Source organism: Brachionichthys hirsutus, chromosome 2 (genome assembly GCF_040956055.1).
Source record: "Brachionichthys hirsutus isolate HB-005 chromosome 2, CSIRO-AGI_Bhir_v1, whole genome shotgun sequence".
In the NCBI taxonomy this organism is placed as follows: domain Eukaryota; kingdom Metazoa; phylum Chordata; class Actinopteri; order Lophiiformes; family Brachionichthyidae; genus Brachionichthys; species Brachionichthys hirsutus.
In genome coordinates, this window is record NC_090898.1 from 15051225 (window position 1) to 15065468 (window position 14244).

The following is a 14244-nucleotide window of genomic DNA, read 5'->3' on the forward strand; positions in this document are numbered from 1 at the left end:
CGTCTTTTCCAGTGTTTACTCGAAACATGCTGCAAATCAGAACCCAGCAGAACCAGAGCGGTTCTCAGCGGTCCGTAAATGACCTGATTGGGGAATTTTAACATTTTACCAAGTGACACAAAAACCTAAGCTGCATGTTTTTGGTGCATATGTCCTCGCAGGGCCACCGTAACATCCTTATCGTGCATTTTTACCAGCTGAGCAAACAGGAGGATGGAAAAGGAACAGGTGATGTGAAATGGATGGATGGATGGATGGATAGAAAGAAGGAGAGGAGGCTCAACCGTTCTCTCTTAAGGCAACAGATCTCCCATCGCTTCAGGGACGGAGCGCACGGAAGATCAATGTAGTTGATCGTTAAACTCAAACACTGAACATTGACTAAATGCTTCTTTAAATGCCTCGGTGGGGGCGGGTACCTTGCACTCATCAATAAATAGCATTTCTAGATGCTCGCACACACAAACACAAATCAATAGCTCACAAACAACATAAACGAGAGCAGCGGAGATGATGCACAAAAAGTAAAACGCACAATAACTGAACACTGCTCATATAAAAACTGATTATGACTTTAAATGCGGCTTAATGTTTGTACAAGATGAAATATCATGGTGGACCTTTGTCTCTACTCTTCATCACGTTAGCCATCATCTTCCTCTCCTGAACTCCATTGCACCGGCTGTTTGTAAATTCATCAAATTCTCGGACCGGCTTTGATACCAGATAACGTTTGCGGCCATTTCACACAATCCAGACTGGAAAGCAGGAAGTTCCCTGCAGCACAGATAAAGACGAAGGAAGACGTATCTCGTCTATTTGCTGGGTTGTTTTTTATCTTTGCCCGATCTGCCCTGCAGCTACTGGCGTGAGGGAAATAGTGATGATTGCATTGCCTCGCATAGCATGTGACGGGGCCAGAGAAGCTGCACTTGAACGCAACACAAAGACTACAGCGAATGACCGGCCAGCACGCTCGTTCTGCACCTGCGTTAGAGGAAATAACCCTCCACGCCAGCAGGTGGCAGTGATCTGGCATCATCGTGAAAAGGTCTGCGCATTGGAATGATGTATGAAAAACGAGTCCTCTGTAGTCTTTTGCTGTGTTTCGTCACGTATGTTTCTATTTTCTGATAATTTGGTGGACAGGTGTGTGCCGGGAACCGGTAAGCCTGAAGGGAAAACTCTGGATCTATCGGTGGATCCACATTCCAACCCTCACCTGTGGTCTGAGCTCTGGAATGCTTTGACACCATCTTTTATGTGTTGTCTGGGTCCAGCCTTGCTTAAGGAAACTGCATATTCAGATAGAACTGAGAGTAGATCCGTGGCTTCAACGAATGTGGAGCCGGTTGAGGTGGTTCAACATCTGGTTAGGGTGCCTTTCTGGTCTACTCAACAGGTCCAACTGGAAGGAGACCACAGGGTAGACCCAGAACTCACAGGAGGGATTATGTCATCTACACTGGGGACACCTTGAAAATGTACTCGGATGTTCAGAAAAGCTACTGGGCTACCGCAACCTGACACGGAATAAGAGGAACACAATAGACGGATGGATGGATGGATAACCTGGCATGGAGATCTGATGTAGCAAACACTTTGCTAGGTAACTTTGAAGGGGCCAGCTGGTGTGACATCCTTTTCTCCATCTTTTTGTTCCTCCCTGGGTGAAAGGTTGTTTGTTTTCATGTGTTTGCTCATGGACGTGTGATTAAACTAGCAAGTCTTCCTGTAAACAGCTGTGTAAACCTGTGGAATGTACTGAGACACGCGTCTGTTGTGAGCGTTACGGGCAGCGGAGTCAGGAGAGGTCTGTCCCTTCGTCTTCTGTCGCAAGCAGGCAGTGTTTATGGGTGTGGGTTTTGGTTATGTATTTGTTTTCTAGCTAGGCCGGTTCAGGATGCTAGACATGGACGGAGCGACGGGCGGAGGTGGGACAGCGTTAACGGGAGAGGAAGGATCAGAGCTCTCGTTGCCGTGGGGAACGGGCCCCTGTCCGCTGTACTGGCCGATGAACGAGCCGTCCTCGTTGAACTGGATGTCCACACTGTCTCCGTACTCGGCCAGAGAGTCGTCGCTGCCCAGCTTGCTGTCCCCGCAAAGAGACGGCTGGCTATCAGAGCGCTTCTCGTCTCTGTCGCTGACAGACGAAACACAAAGATTAGTCGTATGATGGCCGGGGTCGCTGTGAAACTGATTCTTTCAGTTATTTTAGTGGAACACTATCACAACAGTCATGAACACGAGAAGCCAAAGCATGCGGTAAACGAGGCGGTTAGCTTCCTCACCTCTCCAGAGATCTGAAGGGAGAGCATTTAAATAAGAAAGAAGCGAGTGAGAATTAGAGGAACACAGTAAAAACAGGAAAGTAATGGAGAAAACAAAGGTTTACATCGCAGATACAGCCTGAAGCAAAGATAAACTCTGAGGTTAAGCAGCAGCTAAACTACATTAGCAGTAACTTGTTGGAAGTTTAGCTCCAGTCAGACGTGCGTAGATTATTTTTCTCTTGTTAGAAAGTACAAATAATTCATGAGCAAGGAAGATAATTTATGAGGAATCCTGCTGCACTTGAACACAACACAAAGACTGCCCCCACCTGGAAGGAAGGGCAGAAGTTCATCTTGAACATTTGTTTCTTGCTAACTTGTTAATAGCATTCAGTTATTAAACCAGTAGTATCACCCGTTTGCATCTGGCAGTTTGGTTCAGTTGTAATGCGTTTATAAAAAAACAATCGAATCTGGTGTGAGTTGGGGTGAGAAAATACCCACCTGTAATCGCCAAAGGTCTCATCTTTCATTGGCCGAGCTTCAGAGTCTACCTCCTTGTCTTCTTTGTCTTTGACTGTGGGGAAAATACTCAACATCAAACTGTGGACGAACGACTGTGGGTATACTGAGGTGAGTGGGTCCATCTACCTGCGTATTTTCCACCTTTACTACGTTTGATAAGGCAAAGGATGAGCAGTATGAGCAGCAACAGCACGATGGCGCTGATGAGTCCAATCAACCAGCCTTGGGTGGCGAACCCGCCGGGCATCTCCGAGGGAACTAAGAGACGGAGAGAGGTCGTCAGTCATCCGGTGTCCAGGCCAAGTCTCCCCCCCCCCCCCCTCCATCCTCCCATTCAGATAAAGTTGTGAGGGTTGACTGACCGCACTGGATTTTTATATGCTGCAGGTAATCCCACACCTAATCCAGTGGGAAAACACACACGTACCAGGTCCCTTGGTCCACATCACGTCTTCCCACTGTGTCTCGTTTCCATGCATGACCACCAGGTGGTACTCAGTTCCAGGTTGGAGGTCTGTGAGCATATAGAAACCCTGGGTGGAGTTCACCACCTCAGTGTCCTCCCACTGACCCCCGGCTGCAGCAAAAAAACAGGAATATGGTGAGACTTTAAAGCAACTGAGACTAGAAGAGGAAATGTACTGACTGCTATCATCCAGAGAGAACGGAAGGAAGATTTAGTTCTGCTGAACATATGCTAGCTAGCATTAGCATCAGGGGCTATAATGTTTACTGGTGTTCTGCAGGAAGTACGGATTCTGGATCACTTTTTGATCAAACTCAAGAGCTAAGATTTTTCTTACAGCTCTTCCTGAGGTAGTGAATGTGGAATCCGTGGTTTTTGTCTCTCTCTCCAGGCACCCAGCTCAGGTTGAGTGAGGTGTTACCGGGAACTATGGTGATGTTGGATGGAGGAACTGGAGGGAGAGGTGGGAATATGTAAAGGAGATCAAGTGAGTGGCATTTAGCTGCATTAGAAAATAGAACACTATGAAGAGTAACTTCACCTCCTTCCAGAAGAGTGGCGCCTCTTCGTGTGATGGGAGGCCCGTCTCCGGCGGCGGTGCGTGCAATCACGTTAAAGATGTAATGGCTGCTGGAGTCCAGACGGTCCAGCTCAATATGAGTCATGTTGGGATCTCTGATGATCACCATCTGCAGATGGCTGTCTCGACTCTCCACCTCTACACGCCGGGAAGATGCAGCAAGCAGATTTACCCGAGGACAGCAGTCCAATATGCAGGTGCTTTTTGTTAATTGCACATCTGAGCATATTTTAAAATACCGGTATGTAAAGAATACCTAAAGGACACCCCTCCAGTTTTTACCCCAGAAAATCCCCCTCACAGAATTGGGCTAAATTCAACTGGTCACCAAGGAAACAATAAGAATGCAAACATAAAAAAGTTCCAAATAGTAAACGGCACCGGCATTAGTTCTTGGTTGGCATGTTGTAAAATAGTAAACATTTGTGTAGCTCGCCTCAACTAGACAATATTTATCAAGAAATATTTATCTGGTTGAGCAACAGCAAGTTTTACTGGAAGTCCTGGAGGTTTATACAATGAAAGGATTTCAGCGCCTCACCCTGCTGATACTGCACCACGTATCCCAGTAGGAGTCCGTTGGGTTCAATGGGAGGGGTCCAGTAGAGAACCAGGGATTCCTCTGATGGGCTCTCAAACGTCAGTGACGCAGGAGGACCAGGAGCTACGCATGGACACACGCCTGTCAGCGTCGCCGATACACTCATCCGGAAGAGAGAACGCGTCTCTGGCTCCTGTCCGGCGACACTCACCTCCCTCTGGGGTGCTGAAGTGGTGCGGCGGCGAGCGAGGGCTCTCCCCTTTGCTGTTCAGGGCAGCGATGGACAGCTCATAGCGGGAAAACAGCCGCAGCCCCGTCACCTCCGTTGAAGACTTGGTGCCTTGGACCATCACCACCCTCTCTCTGCCCTTTCCTCGCTCCAACCTATCCTCGTTCTGTCCCTCTTGGTGAAGGTTTCCGAGAGACCGCCGGCCCCGCCCCGTCTGCTGTCCAAGTCTGCGGATGTAGATCTGATGCACAGACAGACGGGACCAGTTTAAGGTCCAGATCAACCACACTGTGGCACATCGGATATCAACTCGTGCATCATCTGTAGCTAAAGCTTTTAGCTTAAAGACTATTTTTCAACTTAAAAATGGGTGAAAATGAACTATATTCAAATAATCTTTGGGATCTCAGGATATCTGTAGACATGGATTACTAGTCAGATGGTAATCCTTAACTAGTAACCTGAGCTCCCATTGCTTGGGACTATTGAGGAACCAGTACCTGCCCTTCCATTGCTTTGGACTGCACCTGGTTTGCAGGGCGTGGAACTATTCTATTAAGGAACAAGTATGTGACTTTTCTTTTTTCAGGACGATAGAGGAAGTTGTACCCTGTATCCCAGCAGCAGACCTCTGACATTTTGGGCTTCGTTCCATTTGACTTTGATTGTGCTGTTCATCACAACAGTTGAAATTCCGGTCGGAGCTTCCTCAGGAGCTGCAGAAAGAGACAGAATCTGTAAAACTAAAAAACTAAAATGAAGACTCATGTTGTTTCCCCCATCTTTTTAAGCTACTATAAATAATCCATCGGAGGACCTGCGTCTTTTCTGTATGTTTTCCACCATGTCTGTAAAGAAGCAAACATATGGGTGACATACTGTCCTCCCCGGAGTGTCCGATCTCAGTCTCCGGTGATGGTCCAGCTCCGAGCGAGTTGACGGCCTGGACTTTGATTTCAAACGGTTTGTACGTTCCTGTCTTGTTTACCAAGAATGGCGGCGACTGAACATCGGCTGAGTTCCAGTGGACGCTTGTACCCCCGGCCTCCCGCCACGACACCTTGTAGAGGAAGCCTTGTCCGTTATGAAAGCGCTTGTCCATCTCCTGCAGAGACACGCAGGGATGAGAAATTGACTAAATTTGGCACAGGCATGTATTCCAACATGTTTCCAAATTTACATAGAGATTGGAGTACTCACATCCCATATTATGGAAAGACTGTTTGGATCCTTGGACTCACTGCCCACACCAGTGGGGTTACTCTCAGGGACTGGAGGATGACGACAAATGGACAAATACACAGTTGGAAAAAATACCATTTTATTTGTGTGCTTTCTAAAAGTTTGACGAGGTGCCCATCATCGCGTCCACACGACGAGCATCTCCAGAAGGCCAGTCCGCCACATGTCGCCGGCTCCTTCGCTCACCAGCCGGCGGCGTGCTGTGGTGGTCTGACGGCACGCTGGGGTCGCTGAGGCCGAGCTCATTGATGGCGACGACCCGGAAACGGAACGTGCAGAAGGGGTTCAGGCTCAGCTGCAGGTGGTTAAAATCCCCGGGCACTCTTTTCCACTCCTCCCATCTCCACCTCTCCTCCTCCGCGTGCTGCTCCTCCCGGGCCTCCACGATGAACTCTGAGACGACACGGACATGTTGTAACGGCTGCTTGACCGACGTGGCGGTCGTGTACTCTGATTGCTTGTGCACGTGTGCTGCGAAGACAGCCGGTTGTTTAAGGTGGACACGTTTGAATCGTGACAGTGTCCGCTGTGTGCTAATCGAACGCTCCACAAACACAGTGTGGACTCGGATAAAGGAGGTTCCGTCCAGTTGAGTTGCTGAGCTCAGTACCCAGGATTGGGCTGTTGTGTGAGTGTCCCGGGATCCAGCTGAGGGTGAGGCTATGGTCTGTAACGTCAGACAAAGACAGGTCTTTGGGAGGATCCGGCCGATCTGGGGGAGGGGGTCCAACAGAAAGCCGTTAAAACCTGTTTAAACGTGTTAAAACCAGACACACACACACACACACACACACACGAACACAGCGTCACACACCTACTACAGTGAGGGACCCTGTGGCGTTTACGTGGTCCAGGTCAGTGATGACCTCGCATGTATAAAGACCGGTGTCACTCAACTGGACGTCTGTCACCTTCAAGGTACCATTCTCGAAGACAGCGTGCCTACAAACACACACGCACACACACACACACACACACACACACAGTATATAACAGATCAGTGAGGTTTGCGTGGACTTGTTTTGGAAAGAATGTCCAAGCGTCATCCTCCTCACAGATGGAGGTTTCTTGTGGCTACTGGCGCCTACTCTTTGGGTCTTAAGGGACATCAGTGGTAAAGGTCTGGGATTTGAGGGTTCGGGTTGAACAGAAAAACATTTAGGACTCTGCTAAACTCCCTAAAATACAAGTCGTTGAAAGAGGATCTTGTTAAAAGAACTTGATCTAAATTTTCTTGCAGGCTGAAACACTCTGGCGTGTGTTTACTTGTCATTCTGAGATGATTCCTGAAGTTTTTGTCCGTCCCTCTTCCAGACGATCTGGGCCTTGTTCAGCTGAGAGTCTTTGCTGAATACACAGTCCAGCAGCGCGCCGGTTCCTCTGAGGACGCGTACGTTCTGAGGCTTCAACTCTATCACTGTGCGATCTGAAAGACAGCGGGGCAGGTCAATATGAGAATGTTTATCGCCTTCACCAAATCATGGAGGTCACTCGATCACCCGTGTTTGACCACTGGTTCCCAGTAAGAGCTGCTCTCTTTGAGGGCGTGAGACTCACTGAAGACGTCCAGGTTAGCAGTGATGGAGATGTTGGTGTGTTTGATCGAACAGGTGTACGAGCCGCTGTCTTCGTGACTGATGTCGGACAGGACGATGGTCCCGTTGGTCATCAGGGAGACGCGAGGGTCTGATAGTAGAGGGAGGTTGGCCTCACCCTCCCTACAGAGGACACACATATTGATCTTTAATCAATCTCCAGTCAGGTGACCAGAAATAAAAGAAAACAGCAGCTGAAGTAGATTCCAGTACTTCTATTTTTTTATTCCAGATTCTGTACTTTTTGTTAACGCCACCACCAGGGGGCGCTGCTCCATTAAAGTAAATAGCTAGTTCCTGTTTCACCTGTCCAGATTGAGTTACCCTGATCCCAGATAGACAAAGTTGTGATGATTGTTCAGAAAACAAAAAGCCATCCTGAACTTTTTCTCTTAAAAAGGAGTGACGGAGTTTCTAAACTGCCCAACAGTTTCTTCCATCGTCACCGTTTTCTCTCTTTCAGTTCATTCTCTCTTTTTATCTCCTTCCTTCCTTTGCATTTCACTTTCTTTTCTTCTTCTGTCCAGTCCTGTCTTCCTTTCCCCGTGTTTCCTCTTTATTGTTTCCCTCTGTCATTTTATTTTTCCTTTCCTTTCCTTCTCTCTGTTCTTTGTTCCTTCTTTCTCCCCATATCCCTCATCTTCCGATTCCGGGTCACAACTCTTGCAGTCAATCGCTCTGAGTTCCTAATTGTTTTCTCTTTTTTCAACCTCTTTTAACCTTTTTACTCTTTTTAAACTTTGCCCAATGTCTTCATCACTTTTCCACGTAGGAAAATAGAAGGCGATAAAAGAGCGTCTAGGTAGCAACTGGCTAAGGCAACTAGCTAAGTCTAGCTAACTTCAGGCAGGTGCCTTTTTGGCCTATAGCTGGTGCTGTTTTTGGGACAAACTAAGAAATCCAGAAATCAGAAATAATGGCACCAAAATGGCGTTTGAACGAGCCTCACCATGTGATGTGAGGGCGTGGCGATCCGAAGGAGTCACAGTGCATCATGACGCTCCTGCCCTCCGTGACTTTATACAGGACTCCATCAGAAGAGAGGATCTGAGGAGGGAGCTCTGAAAGACACACGGGACCGTCAGCAACCAATCAGAAACCGCCTCCATCGGCGTTGCGAGGCATTGTGGGAACTCACCGGCTACGTAGATGTAGGTGTTGAGGAGGATGGAGCCATGTTTGTTCACGGCCTCGCACTGATAGACGGCCGTGTCAGCAAACTCAACGTCTCTCAGTATCATCACGCCGCCGTACACGCTACGGCGAGGATCGCCATCGACCTCTGCACAGCGGGGGAGGGGGGGGGGGCGGTGGCGAGCCAATAATGCAAGTTTGTCAAACATAAACAAAGAGAAGCTGGAAGCCATCGACCAACAGAAGCTGCTGCAGCTGGAACTTCTCGCTCTCGCTTTGCACAATCATTAAATGACCTCTGACCTCCCTTCTGTCTGGCATGACATCACCACATAAACATTTGGCTGGTCAGCACAGGCCAGAAGGAAGACGTGAAAACCAGTCGTACCAGTGACGTCCTGGCCGTTGATGCTCCAGATGACGTTGGGGGTCGGGATGCCTTCAGCCTGACAGTCCAATCGGACTGTTTCTCCAGGAGTGTACAGCAGGTTGTCGGGTCTCTTCACCCAGTAAGGAGCAGCTAAAAGACGACAACAACAACAACAACAACAACAGTTGTTTATGAAGTCATGTTGTCGTAAAAATAAACACTGGAATACGGAAATCCCAATCTAAGCTTTACTAAAAGATCAAAGATGGCCGGAAGAATCAAGTCTGATGTGTGTGTTGTTTGGCGCGTTGTGTTAGCCTCCTCTGCCAGCGACGTGTTCGCTGCCCTCCTTCTTTTATATTTTATCGCTAACGGAGGAAAACAAGCCCTAAGGAAGTGAAACAACGCCACCCTGCTCGGACGCCATGCGGCCCCACCTTCCACGGTGACGCTGAAGGAGTGCGTGGCGGATCCGTGGATGTTGAAGGCCCGACACTCGTACTCCCCGTCGTCTTCCAGAGCGATGTCGCTGAAGGAAAGCCAGCGGTTGTAGTTCTCCAGCTGGCCGCTGGTGTCGTCCAAGCTGCCGTCCTTCTTCTTCCACTCCACCCGCGGCGTGGGTCTGCAGACAGAGAAACCATCTCGGAGGTCAATTAAGAGAGGACGTGCAGGAAATGAGTGGGGTTGGGGGAGCACGGATGATTGTGTTGCTGATGTCATCATTAAGGAAACATTAGGAGGACACTCCATTTATCGGCGTGGATGTGGAAGACTCGGGGCAAAGCCGACAAAGGAAATACATTATTGAACCGAAAGGATTTGTGTCTGTCGGACCCTTCTCCACTGATTCCGGGTTGATGAGCCCCTCGGAGGAGGAGCGACAATGATCCTCCAACACACCTGCAGAACCTTCATAGAGAGATTCCACCAACAGGTGGTGTAAAAGACGGACACGCCCACATGAGGAAGACAGCTGAAGCTGCTTTCATCGTGACGCAAGCGGGGATGGAGCTACTCACAGGCCTTTGGGGATACATTCGAGGATGACGGGGTGATCCCTGAGGGCCAGCACGGAGCTGTGGGTGCCAGAGGGACGGAAGAGGTGGGGCTTTCTCCCATGAGCGACGTCGTTACCTGGACAGAAAGAACGTGACGGAATCTGGACTACAGATAGTCCTCGCTTAACGACGACTCGGAGTCACGACGGGCTTTCCTTGTACGTGTTTAGCGACAAGGAATCGTTGTTACAACGAGCGGCGGCACTGGCAGCAGAGTTATGAGTGAGTATACGTATATATGTACAGTATAAATGAAATATTTGTACCAAAATAAATCATAATTATTAATGTCCTCTTTATCCGCCTTGCATGTCCCGGTATTTGCTGGACGCTGGAGCCTATCCCAGCTTTTCTAAGGACGAGAGGCGGGTTACACCCCGGACGTGTCGCCAGCGCATCCACACAAAGTGTCGGGCAAGTTGTCGGTCAACAGGGGTTTCGATTAACGATGAAATAGTTTAGAGACGAGGTCTTCGGTACGTAACTCCATTGTTAAGTCAGGACCATGTGTGTGTGTGTGCGTGCGTGTGCGTGTGTGTTAGCGCTCACTGGGCAGCACAGTGAGGGTGACGGCGGCCTCAGACAGGATGGTCATGGCGGCTGAATACTGCGCGTTGCAGATGTAGTCGTCTCTGCTGTCGCTCTTCAGCAGATTGGAGAAGTACAGCTTCCCGTCCAGGCCGACCATCACTCTGTCATTCTGTTTGATGTGCACCATCTCTGAGGACGACAGCCGGGACAGGAGACAATGAGACACAATGCAGGACGCAGGCGGGACGGGATTCCGAAGGTCGTTGTAATTCAGGTTTCTTCCTGAAGCGAAAAGAAAAACTGGAATTCCCGAACCAGTGAAGAAAAATAGGCTTTCGTAAGTGCAGTATTGATTTTCACATTTGACGTAGATGAAAGTGACAGCTTGAAGGGCACTACTTCACTAAACAGGGAGCGAGGCAGCAGGGACGCAAATAAATTCATAAAGCGCTCAGAGCCATCGTCTGAAAGTACTGCATTCATTAGTGGGAGTGGAAATGTTGTGCAATGCAGCACCGCCTTCAGCCAAAGCGCAGACGGCCAGGTGTGCGACCGACGGGGTCAAAGTTCCCGCCCGACACGGGTCGGACGGAACCACGGACTCACTCTTGTCCATCCAGTGGATGTGAGGAGGGGTGGAACTTTCTGGAGGGCTGCAGGACAGGATGAAGCTTTCCCCTTCGTAAGCTCTCTTACGTTCTTTTTGCTGTTTAAGAAGAACGGGCTGGGCTGCAACACACACACACACACGCACACACATGAATATTACAACACATAAAAACTACTTTGGCTGCAGCTGGTTTCATAGTAAATGTAAAAACAGACAAACATAAACATAAAACCATCAGTGTCCTGATTGGCTGGCCTCTCATCATGTGACTCCGGGACCATGAAAACCCATCTCTATAGGATCTGGATCGCATTGGTCTCTTTATTAGTCTGATAGAAGATAGATCGATGTCACTGATGATGGTTTTCTTCTGGATCCAGTTTAGGAACCAGAGAAGATAAATTTGCCTCCATGAAGGTTCTTCTTTTTCTACTCGGACCTCGGAGTGTTTCCGGAACGCTGCCAGGCCAAACGCTGACTTCCCAGCAATGGCTCATGTTCAGCAACCCCCCTATGGCAGAGTGACATCACAGCTGTCTCCAGGAGGTGGTTGTCATAGTAACAAGAGATGAGCAAGCAGAGGACCTCTCAGCCTCACCCGTGACTCACTGAAATGTGTTTGTCATGTGTAGGTGTGTGTGCGTGCGTGCGTGTAGGTGTGTGTAGGTGTGTGTGTGCGTGTGTGTGTGTAGGTGTGTGTGTGTGCGTGCGTGCGTGTGTGTAGGACGCACCCTCCACAACTATCTTTACGGTTTGCGTCATCGCAGTTCCAAGGTCATTAGAGGCGTAGCAGCGGTAGTGGCCTTCGTAGAACTTAAAGAGCTCCTCTTCCTCGGCGTACAGCGTCCCGGATCCTGTACGCACCGACCCGAACGTCTCCCCATCCTTCACCCAGCGGAAACTAGGGACAGGACGAGGGTTGGGGTTAGACGCAAGACACCCTGCATGTCAAGCATGTCATTAAAAACAAGGGAAAAGGATTGTTTGAATTCAGAGTAGATGATGATGATGACGACGATGATGATGAAGACGTTGCTATCGCAGTGGTTCTACTATAACATGATAATGCCGTGGGGCTCGCGTCCATCTTGTCGAGCTGCAGACTGAACGTACGTCGGCGTTGGGCTGCCGGAGGCCTCGCAGGGCAGATAGAAGTCCTCTCTGGAAAAGGCCGTGTAGGACGACGGCAGCTCTGTCAGCACCGGAGGCTGTGACACTGCACACGCACGCACACACACACACACACACACACACACACACACACACAGAGACATTAACATTAATCCATCGCTATTAACCAGCTACTCACATAGGTGTAATTAAACTTTCCATCCCTCTTATAACCCAGCTGACGTGTTTCCGGCTGAGAATTCCTGGAACGAACAGCCGGATCGAGATCAAGCGTCTCAACCCAGCTGTTAGCACGTTAGCGGACGAGCTCCATCATTCATATATGAAAAAGGTTTCTCATTTCTACAGTCACACTGGCCCAGAAGATGAAATAATATAATGGACTGTAACCACATCCTGCTTTCAGTGGAGGCCCATAAAGCAAACAAAGTGAAAGTGGAAGTCGTGTCCCGGCTGGGCTGCAGGGAGGGAGCACAGCGGCCTCGCATCGTTCCGTTCAGTCACCGAGAACGTAGAGCTAGCGGCCAGCTAGCTTAGCTGAGCCACATGGTCCCAATGACAGATGGATTCACACCAGTTTCCCAGATGAAACAGTTTCCTTTCACCCCCCCCCCCCTACTCGCATTGAATACGTTAAATAAGGACAAGGGGGACAAACGATGGACGACAACCTGCTGGGGAAACAACAGCAATAGTAAGGCAGTTTGATTGGCAGGCTCCGCCCCCCCCCCCTGTGTCTCGGAGCCATCGCACACTTCCTTGTGAAAAAAAGCAACGTCACTTACTGTTATGGACTTCATCTGTTTGTCCACGGGAAAGCAAGGGATGGAGACAAGACAAGAAACCCTTAGACAAGGACGTTATTTAAAATGCTGCCGACGCACGCCGATCAGTTAGAGACGCTGCTCTAATCAAATGTATTCCCTTACCTGATTGTAAATAAGAATGGAACGATAATGACTTTTACCGTCCCGACACAGACACGATGGCGTCCCTGATCAATTTACATCTTTCTCCCTCCCTCATCTTTCTCCCTCCCTCCCTCCTCATCCCTTAACCTTCCCCAGCCCTCCATCATCTCTGTCTCTCATCCAGAGGAGAAGAAGGTCAGTGCGTGAAGGTGAACCCCCCCCCCCCGTGGAACGCCCACAGTCTGAACTTGAGTGTGGACGGGCGTGCTTGTGTCTGCGCGGTGATGTCAGTACTCACAGCCGTCTGGGATGGTGATGGCTCCCTGAGCGAACGGAGGCGCGGAGGAGGAGAAGAAACAAAGGGGGAGGAGGAGGAGGAGCAGGGGGAGGGCAGGGGGCCGCCGCCCCCTATAGCTGGTCCACTGAGACGCACACATCTCTCAATGTCCCATCAAAGGTGACGCTACGCACCCGCACACTCATCAACACACAAAAAAACACCCCCTCAAACTTATACACCCGACCAGAGACCCACTCCAAGGACCAGAGACGCACTCCAGGGACCAGAGACGCACTCCAGGGACCAGAGACCCACTCCAGGGACCAGAGACCCACTCCAGGGAACTCCCAGACCGCTGAAGACTGGGAACCAGTAAACGACTGGAGAGTGAAGCTTCGAAAGTCTGAAGGAGATTCTTTAGGTCTGGATGTCGGGTCCACAATCCCACCTCTTGATTCTGGATGGAAGGGAGGAAGAGGAGGAGGAGGAGAAGAAGAAGAGCGGGTTATTATTGGACAAAAGGGGGATGAATGAGGAGGAGCACAGGACAGAAACATAATTAATTCATCAAGGATGAGTTAAAACAAGATCAAACAGGAGGAACCGGCGGAGATGAGAGGATGAATTAATGTTAACGCAGAATGAAAATGAGTAAAGTAAAGATGGCGGCTGGTTCTGTTTCGCTGGAGGACAAAAGGGGCGGGGTCGTCCTGATAAAGACAGACGATCAGGTCCCAGCAGCAGGAAGCGACTCCTCCGTAATGACGT

At 49.6% G+C, this 14244-nt stretch overlaps 1 protein-coding gene across 1 annotated transcript; it reads right to left on the bottom strand.

Moving 5' to 3' along the window:
- Positions 1-1865: 1865 nt before the first annotated feature.
- On the bottom strand, positions 1866-13633 carry LOC137901734 (neural cell adhesion molecule L1.1-like). The gene is made up of 28 exons (XM_068745781.1): positions 13495-13633; positions 13071-13085; positions 12268-12370; positions 11886-12055; positions 11151-11273; positions 10563-10733; positions 9975-10089; positions 9393-9577; positions 8974-9105; positions 8590-8733; positions 8401-8512; positions 7414-7574; positions 7123-7282; positions 6671-6798; positions 6467-6568; positions 6043-6249; positions 5815-5885; positions 5494-5719; positions 5224-5330; positions 4597-4855; positions 4386-4508; positions 3806-3982; positions 3602-3715; positions 3226-3375; positions 2925-3056; positions 2778-2850; positions 2292-2303; positions 1866-2143 (listed from the first exon to the last, which is right to left on the bottom strand). The coding sequence occupies exons 1-28, from the start codon at positions 13631-13633 to the stop codon at positions 1885-1887; spliced, it is 3870 nt and encodes a 1289-aa protein (XP_068601882.1). The 3' UTR covers positions 1866-1884.
- Between the last annotated feature and the right edge of the window lie 611 nt (positions 13634-14244).

Excerpts from the sequence above, each read along its gene's own strand:
- LOC137901734 (XM_068745781.1), bottom strand. The coding sequence starts at position 13,633 with ATGTGTGCGTCTCAGTGGACCAGCTATAGGGGGCGGCGGCCCCCTGCC. Across the intron at positions 12,056-12,267 it reads TCCGGCAGCCCAACGCCGAC|TTTCCGCTGGGTGAAGGATG; the intron begins GTACGTTCAGTC and ends TCCTGTCCCTAG. Across the intron at positions 11,274-11,885 it reads CGTAAAGATAGTTGTGGAGG|CCCAGCCCGTTCTTCTTAAA; the intron begins GTGCGTCCTACA and ends TGTGTGTTGCAG.